This window comes from Sebastes umbrosus, chromosome 13, assembly GCF_015220745.1.
Source record: "Sebastes umbrosus isolate fSebUmb1 chromosome 13, fSebUmb1.pri, whole genome shotgun sequence".
Lineage (NCBI taxonomy): Eukaryota > Metazoa > Chordata > Actinopteri > Perciformes > Sebastidae > Sebastes > Sebastes umbrosus.
Window position 1 is genome coordinate 16142304 of NC_051281.1, and position 18356 is coordinate 16160659.

At 37.7% G+C, this 18356-nt stretch overlaps 3 protein-coding genes across 4 annotated transcripts; 2 read left to right on the forward strand and 1 right to left on the reverse strand.

Annotated features, from left to right (window-relative positions):
• Positions 1-585: 585 nt before the first annotated feature.
• Positions 586-3970, forward strand: sp9 (sp9 transcription factor). Its single transcript, XM_037789271.1, has 2 exons — positions 586-904; positions 2126-3970. Exons 1-2 carry the CDS (start codon positions 884-886, stop codon positions 3431-3433), a joined length of 1329 nt encoding a protein of 442 aa, XP_037645199.1. The 5' UTR covers positions 586-883; the 3' UTR covers positions 3434-3970.
• Positions 3971-5478: 1508 nt separating this feature from the next.
• Positions 5479-13474, reverse strand: cir1 (corepressor interacting with RBPJ, CIR1). The gene is made up of 10 exons (XM_037789270.1): positions 13403-13474; positions 10439-10533; positions 10123-10196; positions 9969-9982; positions 9767-9819; positions 9618-9666; positions 8731-8851; positions 7412-7518; positions 7032-7117; positions 5479-6625 (listed from the first exon to the last, which is right to left on the reverse strand). Exons 1-10 carry the CDS (start codon positions 13472-13474, stop codon positions 5914-5916), a joined length of 1383 nt encoding a protein of 460 aa, XP_037645198.1. The 3' UTR covers positions 5479-5913.
• Positions 13475-14011: 537 nt separating this feature from the next.
• Positions 14012-18012, forward strand: scrn3 (secernin 3). 2 transcript variants are annotated; one of them, XM_037789272.1, is made up of 8 exons: positions 14012-14160; positions 15046-15218; positions 15346-15527; positions 15666-15865; positions 16138-16350; positions 16445-16607; positions 16702-16882; positions 16993-18012. In XM_037789272.1, exons 2-8 carry the CDS (start codon positions 15063-15065, stop codon positions 17152-17154), a joined length of 1257 nt encoding a protein of 418 aa, XP_037645200.1. In that variant the 5' UTR covers positions 14012-14160; positions 15046-15062; the 3' UTR covers positions 17155-18012. The 2 variants fall into 2 exon arrangements, with proteins under 2 accessions (XP_037645200.1, XP_037645201.1); XM_037789273.1 differs by having other exon boundaries at positions 16702-16855.
• The last annotated feature ends 344 nt before the right edge of the window (positions 18013-18356 follow it).

Consider the following 18356-nt stretch of genomic DNA (forward strand, 5'->3'; position numbering starts at 1 on the left):
CATGTGCGCAGATGTTTGTTTTTTTTTGGCTGGAGGTAAACAAACTGTAGGTTAGTTGATCCAGTAATAATCTGTTTTTCCTTCATGTATTTTACTCAGTAAATGATCTAACCGCGGTTATTGGAGAAGTGCTGTCATGGCCTGTTTCTGGACTTCTTCACTAAACTTAAACCATCTGGGACTTTCCAATATGAACACCAGAATAAAGAAATTAAGATATAGAGCATATAACACCAGTTGTCTTTAACTGTGCAGTGCCTAACGCACAGCAGCATGCACTGTTCTGATAAAGACATCATCAACACCCTCACATTGTCCAGGATACTATGTGCTTAAATAGCGACAATTTCTCAATGACGTGTTGCGCATGATCTGAATATTAAAAAATCAGACACCAACAGTCCACATTATTAAAAATGAGAGGAAAAAGCTTACCTCGTGGAGAAACTGACGCGCCAACTCTGCAAATTCTGCAAATGAAAAGGAGACATTGAGCTCTTCGTGTGAGAATACATAAAAATAACTGTATGCATTAAAAAAAAAATACCAAATCGTGTCTTGTATGACAGTGTGGAAGCAGAAGGCTGCACAACATGATGATTGACGGCGGGGTTTTTTGGTTGTTTCTGTCTGCGGTCGGCTCTCTGATTGGCTGACTTCATCCTCAGCCATGAATGAGGTCATCTGATTGGCTGCGCGTCGTCGCCAGCTGTACTTCAAAGAAGGCGCTCTCTACAACTAGGTAGTTGTTGGTGAGCTGCGAGCCAAGAGAGAAACCGTGTGACCTGCAGTCAAACACGGTGCAAGTTCTGCAGCAAAATTGGAGCCGTATACAGCATTGCAAATCGCAAAACACTCTCATCACAGCACAGATACCCTGGATATGGCAACGTCTATACTTGGGGTGAGTCCGAGACTTTGTGATTTTTGTGCGTAAAAGTTGTGCGTAAAAGTTATTGCAGCTCCTCTGCAAACCAGAAGTGATTGCCTGCTTTCATAAACTTGCTTTTCAAGTTTTGCGGTTATGATTTAATTCTGTGTTAATTACGATTACTTTACTCGTTATTTATTATAAAAAATGAAATAGTTAAATGCAGATAAAGGCATCTTTAAACACTTTAAACAGTCTCTTCTGCACTATATTTATTTTTAACAGTCTCTTCTGCACTATATTCACTTTTTTAATAGTCGTGTATTACAGCTGTTACTCTGCACTATATTCAGTTTTAACAGTTTTCTTCTTCATCTCCTTGTATTTTTTATATCTGGTATATTTTTTTTGTACTTTGCACTACTAACTTTTTTTACTGCCTTTTTATTAACATGTTTTTGTGCCACCTTTATAGTGTTATCTGAGCTTAAAGTGAATTTCACAAGTTGGTTTGCTTTGTCTTACCAACAGTCAAAATAAACAATGTTATGATATGATACAGAGGAAGCATTTTGTATCTGTGAAGCTGTAACCTGCAAATATTTGGTGTTAAATCAAAATAAGTTTTGACTATTTTTTTTTTGCAATATTTGTCAATATGATATAAATTATGGAACTGTGATGCTGGAAACTTGAATTTCCCTCGGGATCAATAAAGTTTCTATCTATCTATCTATCTAGATCAGTGTTTTACCCACAGCAGATGTCTGACGCAGTTCATATTCTGAGAGAAAGTTTGTAAATCATTATTACTTGTACGTTATGTTTTAATCTCTCCAAACTTCCAGAAGTGATTGCTGCTTTCATAAACATGCTTGCTTTTCAAGTTTGCGGTTATGATTTAATTCTGTGTTAATTACGATTACTTTACTCGTTATTTATTATTAAAAATGAAATAGTTAAATGCACATAAAGGCATCTAGATCAGTGTTTTACCCACAGCAGATGTCTGACGCAGTTAATATTCTGAGAAAGTTTGTAAATCATTCTTACTTGTGCATTATGTTTTACTCTCTCCAAACTTCTTATAGCTTAAATTATACTTTTAATAATAATTAGTTATGCGTTATTTGTTAAAGTCTTGTTTTGTTTCGAATCAGCCGTCTGTTTTCCAAGACATCCAACTAAAAATGTTGAAGCAATATTTGTTGTTACCTGTTTTTAAGTGCAACTCTTGTGTGTGTTTTTCTGCAGGAAGAGCCACGGTTTGGAACTACACCTCTAGCTATGCTGGCTGCAACCTGCAACAAAATTGGCAACACCAGTCCTCTCACAACTTTACCAGACTCCAGCGCTTTCTCCAAAGGTGGATTTCACCCGTGGAAGAGATCCTCCTCCTCCAGCTGCAACCTGGGCTCCAGTCTGCCCGGTTTCACGGTAGCAACGAGCCGCGCGTCGTCAGGACTAACACCCACCGGAGGCTCCGGTAACAGCGCCTTCTGCTTAGCCTCGACATCCCCAACATCCTCTGCGTTTTCCACCGCAGAGTACAGCGGTCTGTTCTCCAACTCTGCAGGCGTGTCCTCACAAGACGCCGGACAGTCAGCTTTTATCTCCAAAGTGCACACTTCTGCAGAGAGTCTATACCCGCGTGTGGGCATGGCGCACCCATACGAGTCGTGGTACAAGTCCGGTTTCCACTCCACCATCGCCGGTGACAACGGTGCATCCTCGTGGTGGGATGTGCACACTAACCCTGGTTCGTGGCTGGACGTGCAAAATCCTGCAGGCACCCTCCAGACGTCTCTGCACACCGGCACGCCTCAAGGAATCCACTCCCAGCTGAGTGGCTACAACCCGGACTTCTCCTCGCTGACGCACTCGGCGTTCAGCTCCACCGGAATCAGCCCAACCGCGTCTCACTTACTCTCCACCGGACAGCACCTGTTGACACAAGACGGCTTCAAAACAGTCATCCCAACATACACAGACGCTTCTGCAGCAGCCGCCAACGCCATGATTTCTGGGGGCAGTTCAGGAATAAGTAGCTCCTCGAGGTCTTCCAGGAGGTACTCCGGTAGAGCCACGTGTGACTGTCCGAACTGCCAGGAGGCCGAGCGGCTAGGACCCGCCGGAGCCAGCCTGCGCAGGAAGGGCCTGCACAGCTGCCACATACCGGGCTGCGGTAAAGTCTACGGGAAAACCTCGCATCTCAAAGCGCATTTGAGATGGCACACTGGAGAGCGGCCTTTTGTGTGCAACTGGCTTTTCTGTGGCAAAAGGTTCACTCGATCCGATGAGCTGCAGAGACACCTCCGCACTCACACCGGAGAGAAAAGGTTTGCATGCCCGGTGTGCAACAAGCGCTTTATGCGGAGTGACCATTTGAGCAAGCACATCAAAACGCACACGGCCGGTGGAGGAGGAAGCAAAAAGGGCAGCGACAGTGACACCGATACCAGCAACCTGGAGACACCGAGGTCTGAGTCTCCTGAACTTATTTTGGATGGGGTTAACCCAAGAATCACTGTTAAGGATCCGTCTCCTCATGATGAGCCCTAATGACATAAAAAAAACATTCAAAAACATGCACATTGAAAACGGGTCTTATTTGAAAAGACAATAAAAAAGGAGAAAATATTTCAAGAAGTTGCAAAAAGTCTAAAAAATATATTCTCAACATGCGTATTTCATGCGTAAATCCATCTAAAGACAGTGATTTGCTGTAAGGCCTTTGGGGGATTTTTAAGTGGCAACTTGGAAAAATGAAATGTTTGAAGGTGAGAGAAACCTGTTGAACTTTGGTTGGACAATGTGAGTCACATCTTGTATATTGACGACTAAAACTCTGTGTTATTTTCATGTAAATGTTAATGATTGTTTTATTCGTGTTGGTATCCTGGAAAAAAAAAACAGGAAGTTTACTTTTCGACGCACTTTGTGGATATGTATGTACACAGCTTTTTTTCAACTTTTTGGTTAACCATTTTATTTTTTTTTGCTTAAAAAAAAAAATATCTATATATAAATGTTTACCTGTATAAAGTCACACGTATAAGACTTTCATTTTATCGTAATTAAAACATCTTTAAAAAAGGCTGTAATTGTGTGATGCAGATTTTATATTTTTGGTTTAATTGTGTTATAGGTTTTAATTCTAACAAAATATTTAATTTAGAAATTTATTTTAAAGCGTGAGGCTATTTTTATTTAAAATCATCTATAAAACGTTGACTTTCACTATATTTCCCCCCTATGGAATAAATCAATGCTTAATGCCCCGGAAAAAAACATTTCATGCCCAAATGAAAATCTTGTTAAATGGTATTAATTATGACTTGGAGCACATCGCAGCCCCATGTGTCTTGTATTTGCGATTAGGGATTCGTGTCTTATCAAATATCTAATTAATCTCCGAGACATCTTTTGTTCAGTTTCACTTTATCGGGGGGTTTCCGAGGGGGTTTGACGACAAAAGGTCCCTGAATATTTATTCTAATTGTCCAAATTAACTGCTTTCATTTGCATACCAATCGATGGAGCGAGATTGAGGATGTGGCGTCTCTCTCTCTTTTTGCCAGGAGCCACATAGATGTTATGGGAACAGTTTTTTAAAACTTTAGAAAAAGAAAAGGGGCAAAGAGTCACATGCAAATGTTTGAATTTGAAATGCTCTTTTGCTCAGTGCAGTCAAATGGTTCCTGCGTGTTATTTGAATATCAGTGGCCTCGTATTGAAAGGGTTCAAGGATGCTCTCTGACTTCTTTGTGCTTACCCAGTGCAGCGTCCGACTCTCAAAGAGAAAAGCCGGGGAATAATTACAGCGTGAGTCCAGGACTGACTGGGAACACGTCTCATCCAGACACCCTCTCTTTTTTCTTTTTTTTTTTTGAAGAGGATGTTAAATTGACCAAAAGGCAATAGAGGGAAATTATTTCCATTTCCTTTTGTGCAACAGCGGCTTCAAGGAAACGGACAGATAGTGAAAACTACCAAATAGCCAATTTGAATTTCATCAAAATATTAAAAAAAAAAAACCTATGCAACACTTTAAAAAAATAAAAAATGAAATTTAAATTTTTAGACGCCAAAGAATTCAAGTAAATCTGTTTTTGATATAAAATGTAATTAATATTTTTATTTAGATAAAAATAATAATCTGCCAAATAAAATGTGTAATTGTAGGCCTGACAATTGAATTGTTCAATTTAGGTAATAATTAAATAATTAAATAATTCAAATTCTAGTTTCCCCTATATTAAAATATAGTGCAGTTTTTGTTTCGTTTCTAGTATAAACTGTATTTATTTACACGCTGGATATTTGGACATATTTGTTTGTTTGACGCCCGCAAAAACCAGCAGGACGTATTTCACAGCTTTAGTGATAACACATATTGTGCCATGTCATTAATGGAAACCGGCCTAAAAAAAATTTGAAACATGATATATAAAAAGTTATAATTGTTATCAGGAGCCCAGAGCTTAAATATAATTTAGTATTTAGTGGGAATACACAAGCGGTAAATATAATCAGACAAATCTACATTTTCATCCGATTTTACACGCTGACATTCATTCATTCCATCGCAAAACAAACGCATTCAATTGAGATGATTAAAATTTTAATCAGAAATAAAAAGTCCAGATTTTTTTTTTGTTAGGAATCAACAGCCGTCTAAGCATTACATCTTAAAATGTGGATATATATCCAAAAAGACACAATAATGAAAAAAAACTGCAGCGACAGAAATGGTCTTTCCAGCGGTTCACTGACCATTAAAATGAGTCCAATATTTTCCCATCAACGGATCATAGCTGCTAATTGCTTCCAATGGTAATCAATTAATTCAGAGCCTTTCATACAGTACAAGACAACACATGGGTGCAATGAGCGGCAGCCACATATTCTCTGTCCACTGCTTCCCTCTACTGGAGAAAAATGAGACCTACTGCACAATATCTGTTTAAATAGAGGGACACTTTGATTACCAAGAAGACTATATACCAGTATATTGTAAGAGGGACAGAAACACAAACAAGTCAGTGCTTTCTTTTTACTCTGTCTTGGCTCCTCTCTCTTCTCTCCCTACTCCTACTTCTTCCCTTGCCCTCCCTCTCCTTCCGCCTTTCCCTGCTTCTGCTCCTCCCATCTGCTGTTCTGCCTCTCCTTCCATCTGTGCTACTTCTGTTCCTCTCCCCATCTCTACTGTGACGCCCGTCTTTACCTCTGTCCTCCCTGCCTTTCTCGCGGCTCCTACTTCTGTCCAAGCCAGACTTGGAGCTGCTAGGTCCCTGCCTGTCCCTGCTGTTGTATCTCTTTCTCTCTTGACCTCCCTCCAGCTTGATCTTGTTCTCCGGGCTGCGATTTCCACTCCTGCTCCTTCCCCTCTCTGTCCTTGTTTGTCTATAATCTCCGGACTCCTCTTCACGCCGCTTCTGTCCGGTGTGAGGGCTCCGTGACCTGCTTCTGTGAGAGGAGGCCTTTCTCTGACTCTTGACTCGCCGCTCGCTCTTAGAGCTGTTATCCCGACAGGAATCTTTTTTCTTGTTCTTCTTTCTCTTTTGGCTCTTGAACTTGCCATGGCTGTCTGAATCGGAGCCACTATCACTGCTGCTACTGCTGCTGCTATTGGAGGAGTCACTCGAGCTGTCACTACTTTCATGCTTTTTCTTCTGTTTTCTTTTGCTCTTCTTCTTCTGCTTTTTGCTCTTCTTCTTTTTGGCCTTCTGCCTTTCCAGGCGATCAAGTTTTCTGTAAAACAGGAGCACAAATGTTCAATTAACATTCTCCAACAGGGCAGCAAATAAATATATAATATGACCATAATTAAGTCTATGAATCACATTAACGTTTAAGCAAAGGAATGTAAAATACTTCATCAAAATCGAAAGCAATATCATCAGATTTTTTACACCTGATATACTATACTGTATATACTAAGCTACAAATACATGAGTTTTTGGTTTTAAAAAATATTAAAAAAACACCACAGTACACTAGTAATTCATCAGATCATCTATCAGGATTTCCCCTGAGCTTACTCTTATCAGTATGAGGCTCAAAATATTCAAACACTGTTACAAAAATAATCCTAATTTTGTTTTACTCCTTGAAGCTTTCATACATTAACATTTGTAAATTGTGCTACATTTTTTACCCAAGGAGCTTCTGTTTTTGCTTGGTCGTTAATGACTTCAGAAATTCCACCTCGGGATCCTCCTCTTCCTCGCTGGCAACATATTCCTGTAAAAGCACATTGAAATAAAAAAACATTTAGATTAATAGGACTCTCAAAAGGCAAATTTGAGCAAATTTATATTTAAATATATCACCTTTAAACAATGATACAATTTATTTAATCAAATCTGTTCACTTGAGTTAAGTTGCCCCAATAACGGCAGTATTTATATATGCTAGGAACATATCAAAGATATGTAGTTAGTCTTTTCTCTCTGAAGGGTAGTATATATGTGTGTGTGTGCGTGTTCGTATATCGTCCTATGTGTGCAAAGATGGGAGTGCGAGACAGACAATTACCTGCGATGGATCACAAACAGTAGCATTCCTACCAAGGACACATTTTTTCAGGGCAAACCCACTGTTTCGCATCTCCGCCATTAACTCAGAGGGGTGCATCGACGGACCTGTTAGCACAAATCACAGCCTCAGAGTCCCATTGATGTCAAACCCATGCCAACCACTATCTCCACAGTGGGAATTTCAGGGGCGGCTTTGTTAACAGAATGGGACATCAAATCAACTCACTCCACTTCCGGCTGAGCAAATCATACAATATCATTCTCTGCCAAAGCAGCAGTTAGAGGAATCAGAATACACAATAATTACATATTTTTCTCCCGGCACAGGAAGGGGACCATTACAGCACTCCACCATCAACACCATGCACCGACTGCACTGGACTCTCCCAGGGTAAACATTATTACTTTACTACTCAACTCGCTGATTGCAGAAATCAGAATCAGCTCAAGACTGGGAGCTCCAGCTGAAACCCGAGAGGAGAGATACAGTAGGTGTACCTGCTGCAAAGTCTGAGACAGACTAAAGCGAATACACTCGCCACAAATATTGGGCAGCACAGATATTCTGGTTCTATTGTACTATAAACCATGAGTATTCCAATGTCTTTTTTCCATTGAATAACTAACTAGGGCTGCAACTGAAGATTCATTTTATTTTTGATTAATCTGTTGATTATTTTCTTGATTTATCAATTAGTTGTTTTGTCTATAAAATGTCACAAATTGGTGAAAAATGTCGATCAGTGTTTCCCAAAGCCCAAGATAACGTCCGCAAATGTCTTGTTTTGTCCACAACTCAAAGATATTCGGTTTACTGTCATAGAGGAGCAAAGAAACCAGAAAATATTCACATTTAAGAAGCTGGAATCAGAAAATGTTTACTTTTTCCCCCCTAAAAAAATTACCCAAACAGATTAATCGATTATCAAAATAATTGCCGATTAATTTAATATTTGACAACTAATCGATTAATCGTTGCAGCTCTACTAACAACAAACATTTTTAACTAAAACATATTAACATTATTTCAGAAAGTATAATCTCCACATATCAATTAAACTTGCAATGATTATATATTTCAAGTGATGCATTGATAATTGATCACTTATTATTATCTTCATATTTATATGCTGATGCTTATTTCAATTAATTACTCCTGTTTAATTCAATAGCATCAGTATAAAATATGTATATAACAATGGTAGTGGTTTGTTTACACACATATCAAATCAACAATTAATTACATTGATAAACAAAGAAACTGCAGAGGAAGGTGTTTAAAATGTCCGTTTTAGACCATTATTGTATGTACTCTACCTGCTGCCTCCTCCGAGGCCACAGAGCTGGCGTTGATACCCGACAGCCCGTAGAGAGGACACTCTCTGTCTGTGTTCACATGGCCCCATTTGTGACATTTGATGCATCGCACGTTGCGCACCTGGAAGTTAACAACAACAGACATTACAGCAAATTGTAGAGGTGTATGCAGAATAATTTAAACAAAACAATACTCCACAAATTGTTTTTTTTATTATGGCAACCTAATTATAAGGCAAAATCCATTCCATTAATGTCTTAGACTTTAAATTCACGACAAGCTCCGATTTACTTTTTGAAACTTTATAATGTTCAATAATGCATACACAGTACATCTAATAAAACAGTGGTTCCTAATCTTTTTAGCTTTTGACCTTAGGGCTGAGTTATATGGCCAAAATCTTCTATAACCATATAGGTAATTTCATATCTCGATAAAGATATATATCACGATATAGCGTGTTTTCTGGTATAGCAAAATGTTCAGAACAGTTTTAAGTGAAAATATAGAGAGAAAATAGAAATAAATATAGGCTGAGTCTATATCACAATAGAAACAAATGTATATGTAGAAAAAATATACAATAGACATTTTTACATTGTTTTGACGATATATATTGTCATATTGCCCAGCCCTATTTTGACCCCTAAAAACAAATCAGTGTCTACATGCGATGTGAACTTATGGCTTCAGTATGGACAACGTGTCACTATGTGTACCGGAGGAGATGAAAGCATTTCACAAGAAAAAATAAATAATCTGAAATTTACGTCTCATTTTATTTCTTAATCTTTTGATTAACTTGTGACCCCCTTAGATTTAACCCTCAGGTTGTGAATCACTGGTGCAGTCTATATGCTTCAAATAAATAAAAATCATCACACACCTGGATTCCAAATGGCTGATCTCTAATATTCATGTCATCCTTCGCATATCTACATGAGAAAATTAAGGATTAAAGAGAATACAAATTCTGAAAGAATGCTGGACAACATGCCAAGAAAATGCAACTGTGTATAAAAATCAAATACTTACTTCTCTCGAGGAGCCGACTTCTGCCACTCAAATTTGTACTCTTCTTCCCCCTCCTGGAAAACACACACATTTTCATCATGAATTTCAGTATGTAAACCTTTCTAGTTATAAATGAGTGGAGACCAATGTAAAGCAAAGTCGACATGCAGAACATGTATACATATTGTGGAATTGTATAGGTTCATAATTTGCACTACTTTACCTCTTTTGTTTCCTCTTCAGAACAGAAGGCAATTATGTTGAAAAAACAAACAAGTATTAAAATGTTAAGCTTAATTTTCTTGAGAATCAGGTGTTTGGAATTAAACACAATATTTAGTAGGGATCGGAGCTGCCCGGCTCAAGTGATCGTTTACCTTTGGATGCTCCAGGTGGAGCCTCGTACATGAAATTGAGGCCATTCTTGACACGATCATCCCCCATCAACAACCTAGAGATGAGAAAACAACAGGTTTATTTTTGTTTTTAAATTGGTGATTATCAACATTTATAACCTGTGAAGTTATAGGAGGTATTAAGAAAGTGTTGCTAAAGTTAATGTTGAGTTAATAAAAACCTTTCCTTTTACTGAGACATTTACACAGTAAAAATAGATGTTTAAAATAATAATACATGATATTAAAAGAGCAGTTTTTAAGGAGGTACGAGATGTCACCTGTGCATTTATCTAACCTGTTGTTGTAAGAATCCTGCTCTTTCATGTACGCCTGCATAAGATCTTCTTGCTTCGTCTTCTCGAAGTTGAGTTTCTGTTCTGCTATCCATACCTGTAAGATAAAGTGAAAAGGAGGATTACTGCACACATACTTCTCCATACATTCCCAAACATTTAGGTCAGCTTAATTGCCTGACAATACTTATATGAATGAATGAATGCTTGTATAAGTAACTTGGCTACAAAGGCATTCAATTTGAGTGCACTATACCCAATTTCTGCCCTCTACCTACCCCTTAAAAAGGGAGAAATAATTAGTCAATTAACTGAATAATAACATTACATTAGTAGATCATCTGAAAATTGCCAGCAGCCAGCAACAACTTTAACCAATACATGCTTCACTCTATTTTTGCTGGTTTCAGCTTTTTAACATTAGTTTCAGCATGTTAACATTTGCTGCTACGGTTTGTCTTATATTGTAGTAAATTGAATATATTTAGGTTCTGGTCTGTTAGTTGAACAATAAGGCCATCTGGGGACATCAACTCTGGCTCTTGGAAATTGCGATGGGCATTTTACATCATTTTCTATATTTTATAGACCAAATAATTAATCAAGAGTTATCAGACACATTCATCAACAGAGATAAATCATTGTTAGTTACAGGCCTAAAGCTAATTAATGAGTAACATTGAAGTCAATACTTATATTATTTATTTGTAAAGTACATTTGAGAGGTTATAATGTGTCTCTGGAAGCACCTCCCCCCAATCTATTAGAGCTGCTGAATCTCTGGATGGTTTTAAGCGGCTTCTTATATATATATATATATATATATATATATATATATATATATATATATATAAATAATAGCAAGCTTTTCTATAGGCCTCATCCACATGTGTGTTTGTCTGTTTTTGTTGGATCTGTTTCTCATTGTTTCTGTGTTTCATATTGTAATTTTCCCTTGTTTTCATCTTTGTTTGATGTTTCATTTGTGTGTGAAGCACTTTGTAACGGTGTGTTTTAAAAGGTGCTATATAAATAAAGCTTTACTTACTTACTTACTAACAGACAATATCAATTTGGATAACTGATATGTACCAGAGGGGCTCAGAGCAAATTATCATTAAAAGGATATACACTACTAGTCCATCAAGACAATACTAATAATGTACACATTAAATCACATTAACAATCAACAACATTAGTTTGTGTAGACCAAAATATTAGGACATAGAGCATTATATTAATAGTATCTTGATTTATTCCAGCCAAACTTAAGGATGGAATATGGTTTCTCACTCATATAAAACATTTGTGTGTAAGAATAGAATAGAAAGCTTTATTGTCATTGTATTAAATACAACGAGATTCACAGTTGCCACTTCTGGTCAGTGCTTTAAAACAAATACTTGACAAGACTAAACGAGGCAGATAAAACATATAACAGGTAAAACACACACCCAGTTATAAAGCAAATAAAACAGGTAAAGTAGATGTAATAAATAAATATAAACAGAAGTGTTACACTAGAAGTATAAAATATAAAAATAGATGTAATGTAAACAGAGGTAACTGCACCTGTAAAATAGGTAGGGTTGATGTAATAAATAAATATAAACAGAAGTGTTACACTAGAAGTATAAAATATAAAAAATAGATGTAATGTAAACTGAGGTAATTGCACTTGTAAAATAGGTAGGGAAGATGTAATAGATAAATAAATATAAACAGAAGTGTTACACTAGAAGTATAAAATATCAAAATAGATGTAGTGTAAACAGAGGCAATTGCACTTGTAAAATAGGTAGGGCAGATGTAATAAATAAAATGTAAACATAAGTTACACTAGAAGTATAAAATATAAAATAGATGTAATGTAAACAGAGGTAATTGCACTTGTAAAATAGGTAAAGTAGATGTAATTAATAAAATGTAAACAGAGGTAATTGCACTTGTAAATAGGTAGGGTAGATATAATACATGAAATGTAAACAGAGGTAATTGCACTTGTAAAATAGGTAGGGTAGATGTAATACATAAAATGTAAACAGAGGTAATTGCACTTATAAAATAGGTAGGGTAGATGTAATAAATAAAATGTTAACAAAAGTAATTGCACTTGTAAAATAGGTAGGGTAGATGTAATAAATAAATATAAACAGAAGTGTTACACTAGAAGTATAAAATATCAAAATAGATGTAATGTAAACAGAGGTAGTTGCACTTGTAAAATAGGTAGGGCAGATGTAATAAATGAAATGTAAACAAAGGTAGTTGCACTTGTAAAATAGATGTAATAAATAAATATAAACAAAGGTAGTTGCACTTGAGGTGTATATTGCATCAAGGATATATTGCACAGGAGCATAAATACAACATTAAGCTTTTTGTTATGAAATATGGATATTTCAATGAAGCAACTTGCTCAGAGGATTAAACACGTCTCTTAATGTGCCCTTAAGGAGAACAAATCGTCACTCCAAGTCCTTTATCCCTTCTGCTGTTAAGCTGCTGAACACAGACCATACCCATTTTAAATGACTGTTATTCAGAGGAACTTTAAGATATGTTGTTCTCATACATTGTTTCTTATTTGTTGGCTTTTATTGCTATAATCCCATGTATTTATATGGTTATTATTGCAACTTGTGCCTCCAACTGCCCCATGCCTTTAATATGTTTCCTTTGACTTAGATAGTTATTGGGTGTCTGTTGTATGTAAGGATGTATGGACTGTAGCTTCACTTAGCTCTTGACGTTACCGACTATTATCAGTGAGAACGAACCATGTAGCGTTACGCTAACAGTCTCAGGTAGTTTGTCTATAATTAACACACAAAACTACTCTGTTGTCAACAATGTATATCAAGTAATTATCAAAGTGAATCCTGTTAGCTCTGGCTAAGCAGCTAACTGGGCTAGCATCGTTAGCATAGCTCGCTAGCTAGCAGGCTAATCTTTTGTTCACTCACCTTTTTGATGTTTGACTTCGACGCAGGGTGAAAGTCCTTCTTGCACATGAAATTAGCAAACGACTTCCCCATGGCTGACTACCTATCGTGTCACACTGAGTGGAGAGAGGAGCGTTTATGTTGTTGCTAACGGAGCGCAGCTAGCTTCCTCCGCATGACAACAAACCAGTCTGCGTGAAGATGGTTCTGTGTTGGTGTGATGACGGGGAGCCGGTGAAGTCAGTTAAGCGTTAAACCAGTTTATGCGTTTAATCGTTGTCAAAACCACCCTGTCACATCAATATGTGTAGATTAAAATGTTTTGTTCGTGTAGTTAAAAGGTGTAAGTGCTTCATAGACAGACGTGATCTATTTAGCTGTTATTCTACAACTGGTTTAACTATGAATATGAAACTGACTTCAGTCTTCTTCTTCTATAAGGTTTAATGATGGTTTGGTGAATCACCGCCACCAGATGGTGAGCTTCCGATCTGAGCTCAGACCAGAAGGGAATCTGCTGGGAATACACAATCCTAAGAGCAACAGAAATATTTGAGAAAATTTATTTTTTTGTTTTGTTAGTTTTACTATTTTTTTAAATGTATTTTCCAGCCAATCTACTGCGTGTCACTCCAGTCCGGTAGGTGGCGATGGTACACCTCTAAGCTGGTATGTCCACCGCCAATAAACACCACAGAAGAAGAAGATATTCAGAGTAAACAGAAATGAAACTTACAGTGGCAGTGAGAGGGTAAGAGGGTAAGACCAGCAAATCATAGGTAAGATCACCTTATTATTAACTCTGAGTTCTTTTAATTCAAAGCTTAAAACTTTCCTGTTTGCTGCTGCCTTTTATTAAACCAGATAATGATCCTATGCTGCACTAGAGCTTTTACTCTTGTGTGTTATACTCTATTTTAGCTTCTATCCTAGCTTTCATTTTTAGCTTGTTTTTATTTTCTAATCTTTAATGTTTTTATAACTGTTTTAATTATATTTCGCTCTAAATCTGATTCCATATCAATAAAATGTATTCAAGATATTGCAAAGTGCATTGCCTGCTTATGCTGAGATAACTCATAAAATCTGTTGGTTAAAGGTCCCATATTATAAAAAAGTGAGATTTTCATGTTTTTTTATTATAAAGCAGGCTTAAGTGCTATATAAATACTGTGAAAGTGTCGAAACACTCAATCCACAGGGAAATACACACAGCGTGTATTCAGAAACTCTGCATTTGAAACATGCTATCAGGATTTCTGCCCATTTGTGATGTCACAAATATACAATATTTAGACCCTTGACGCAATTTTAACCGTGAACATTCTAAATGTGTCCCAGTTTATTTCCTGGTTGCAGTGTATGTGAATGACATCAGCTGACAGGAAGTACACATGGACCCAAGCTGTTGCCTAGCAACGCAATTCTGTTGCAATTCCGTCAAAATGCGTTAAAACGGAGCGTTTCAGACAGAGGGCAAATACAGGCACATTCAGGCAGACAGCATGAGGAAAATAATGTGTTTTTTGAACATGACAGTATGTAAACATGTTCTAGTAGAAACACAAAATACAAGTATGATCCTGAAAATGAGCTTAATATGGGACCTTTAAATATGAGTAATGTAACCCATCCAATCAATTGTTGTTTCTGTTAACTCTCAGCCAGTTTGTAGTTCAAGATGCACCCATCCTCCTGTGACACCTTTGTGGCTCTGCCCCCCTCCACTGAGAGACAATACATCATCTTTGGGAAAAACGCTGACAGGCCTTGTGATGAAGTCCAGGAGGTGGTGTATTTTCCTGCCAGAGACTATGCTGCAGGGGAGAAGGTTGAGGTAGATGACACAGACAGCTTGTTATTGCCCTCCACCCTTCAATTTTACCACATTGTGACTGCTCCTTGGTGAAAGTGCCATTGGATAAGAGTTTTTCCCCCTGTGTCTTCTTCCCCCTTGTGAACAGTGTACATACATAGAGATTGAGCAGGTTGCCCACACTTATGCAGTTGTGCTGAGCAAACCAGCATGGCTGTGGGGCGCAGAAATGGGCGCAAATGAGCATCAAGTGTGCATTGGAAATGAAGCAGTGTGGGGCAGAGAGAGTGCAGATGATGACGAAGCTCTTCTCGGCATGGATCTGCTCAGGTAAAGCCCCTTGTTTGTCTACCATCAACTTGAGTTGCAAAGGAAAATTGAATGACATAGTACCAACCAGAAACAATTTAGTTTATTCTGGTTGTCAGTTCAGAATAAATTTGTGTCTGTGACTCTACAATTTACCAGGATTGGACTTGAGAGAGCTGATACAGCTGAGAAAGCTGTGGATGTTATTGCTGAGATGCTGGAGAAATATGGCCAGGGAGGATCTTGTATGGAGGATGAGAGCGGCTTCACCTACCACAACAGCTTCCTCATCTCAGACAGGAAGGAGGCATGGCTGCTGGAGACATCAGGGAAGCACTGGGCAGCAGAGAGAGTGGAAGGTAATCAGTAAAAGAACAGTAAGAGTAGGTGTCCATTTGAAATACAAGGCAATGGAATGAGTTCAGAAGGCACTTTATTGTTTAACTTGAAGTATGTAATTTAAATCCACAAAGAAACCATGGAAAAGTAGACTTCCTAAACTGGTCACTAACTTTATATACAGTCTCGAGATAACTTCTGTTATGATTTGACGCTATATAAAAATAAATTGAATTGAATAATGGTCAATTTTAATATTAGTGGCTAATCATCTCGTTCTACACTTTTCTAGCTGGATATCGCAACATCTCAAACCAGTATGGCATAACAACTAAGATAGACAAGGAGCATCCAGAAATGAGGGAATATGCACGAAGCCAGGGCTGGTGGGACGGAAAGACTCAGTTCAACTTCGCCACGGTCTTCTCCTTTACGACTACAGCCAGAATAGAAGCCGCTGGGAGCCGATACTGTGAGGGGAAGAAGTTGCTGGAAAAGAGCAACGGTTAGTACTTCACTGTGGAGAACTGACACACAGTAGGAGAAAGTTCCATGACTTCTACCGCTGTTTATTCATGTGTTCATTTCATGTACTGAAGGTCACATCACTGCTGAGACGATGATGGACATCCTGAGGGATAAAGATAGCGGCATCAACATGGAGGGCATGTTCATGTCAGCAGGAAGCATGGTGTCTGTGATACCCACGAATCCGGCTCTGCCAGGGGTTCACTATTTCACAGCAACTCCAGACCCTGAAAGGTACAGCGCCTGATCTCACTTCAGCTGCATCCTTTGAATTCATTTTTAACAGCAGTTTATGAGGATTTAAGAAGTTGTTCTTTTGCACAAACAGGTCCGTATTCAAACCTTTCATCTTTGTGAAGAACATTATTGAGCTGAAGGAGACGACTTCTCCAAGTTACGGTGCAGACGACCCCGTGAAGAAGAAACCCCGCTTCCAGAGCAAGCCGGACCGCAAACACATGTTGTTTGTCAAACATGAACTGGTGGCTGCCATCATTGACTCCTACAAGGTTCAACAATTTAATTCCAGCCTGCAATTTACCTAAAAGTGTCACTTGGCTTAGTGTGGTCACTGTCTGCTGAAAATGTACTCATAATATTTTTGCTTTTTTGTCTATAGGACAGGGGAAAGAAGATCACAGAAAGGATGAGGCAGCTGGAGAAGGACAAGATGAAAGAGATGGAGGAGATTCTTTCACATGGTATTGAGGAACCAGATTTTTTGGTGAATCTGTTCTCAAGCACTGTTCAGGAGGAGATGGATGTGTACGGCAAAAGCTGAAACCACAAAACATGTCTCCTTCAGGGTGACAGCAGCAGTAGATACATTTGATCCTTTAGTCAGGGATGAGTACAAACATGCTTGTATAATAAATCACAACTGAATACTAATAAATATTATTGTATACAAATAAAGCAGCCCAGGACACTCATGTTGTACAATATGGACTACAATGTTGACTTTTATGTATCGAATCATCGACCAGAATTACGGGAAGGAACAAAGTCATTACGTGAGACTGTGATTTGAGGGTTCTGTAATTTATTTTAAAACAAATCCATATCATAAATATGCAGCCTTTGACAGAATTTGTGTGCAACAGACAAGGTAGTATTTATTAAAAAGGCAACTTTTACACCAGTTTTCTCAACATGATGTAAGTTAATAATAAACACAAACCTTTGCACTTAAAAAAGCCACAAGAATGTATAATTTAGCAGAGTTAGTTTTCTACTTATATTACTATACACCTGAGAGAAATTCAAATATTACAGCAGCTCTTACATTCCTAGTTCTGATACTCATTTCATACGGTTATCACTTATTAATAATGATAACTTTTTAATTTTCAAGTGGAAGTTTGCTTTTGCTAATTTTAAAAAGCAGGAATACACCAATTTTAACATTACCATTTAAACAGGGAACATGCTTTTTCCCCTTCAAACTGGCAGGTTATTTGTTAAAATTGTGTATTGGCATCCCACTAACGTAGCCCTGGTGAACAGTGTAAGCACTATCAGTGTCAAGTCATGTTAAACTGCAGCTTATCAAAGCTACAATACTTATGCTTCATGCTACATTACCAGTTAACTAACTGGTGAAACTAAATCACCATTTAAACTGATTTCAAACAAACTCTAAAAAATGGATGCAGATTTAACCACATCTTCCCTTTTTTAATTTTGGCATGTATCTTTGGTAGAAGAGCGATAGAACATTCTGAAATGTACCAGTAAAGGAAATAATACATTCAACAGAAGATTTTTTTGCCTGCACCTATAATTTGTTTTATGAGGACTCGTGCATTGTCGCTCCCAAAAGGACACAAGGTAAATTAAAACAACTGGAAGTCCAAGTGCATGTATTAACTGCATAAAAAACGCTTACAAAAAGTCTTTAAAAAGCAGCAAAGTCTTGTTTCTCCCTTTAAGATTGGCTTTTTTTTTTGTAGTTTTGGCCATCAGTCTTTTTCAGTTATGTTA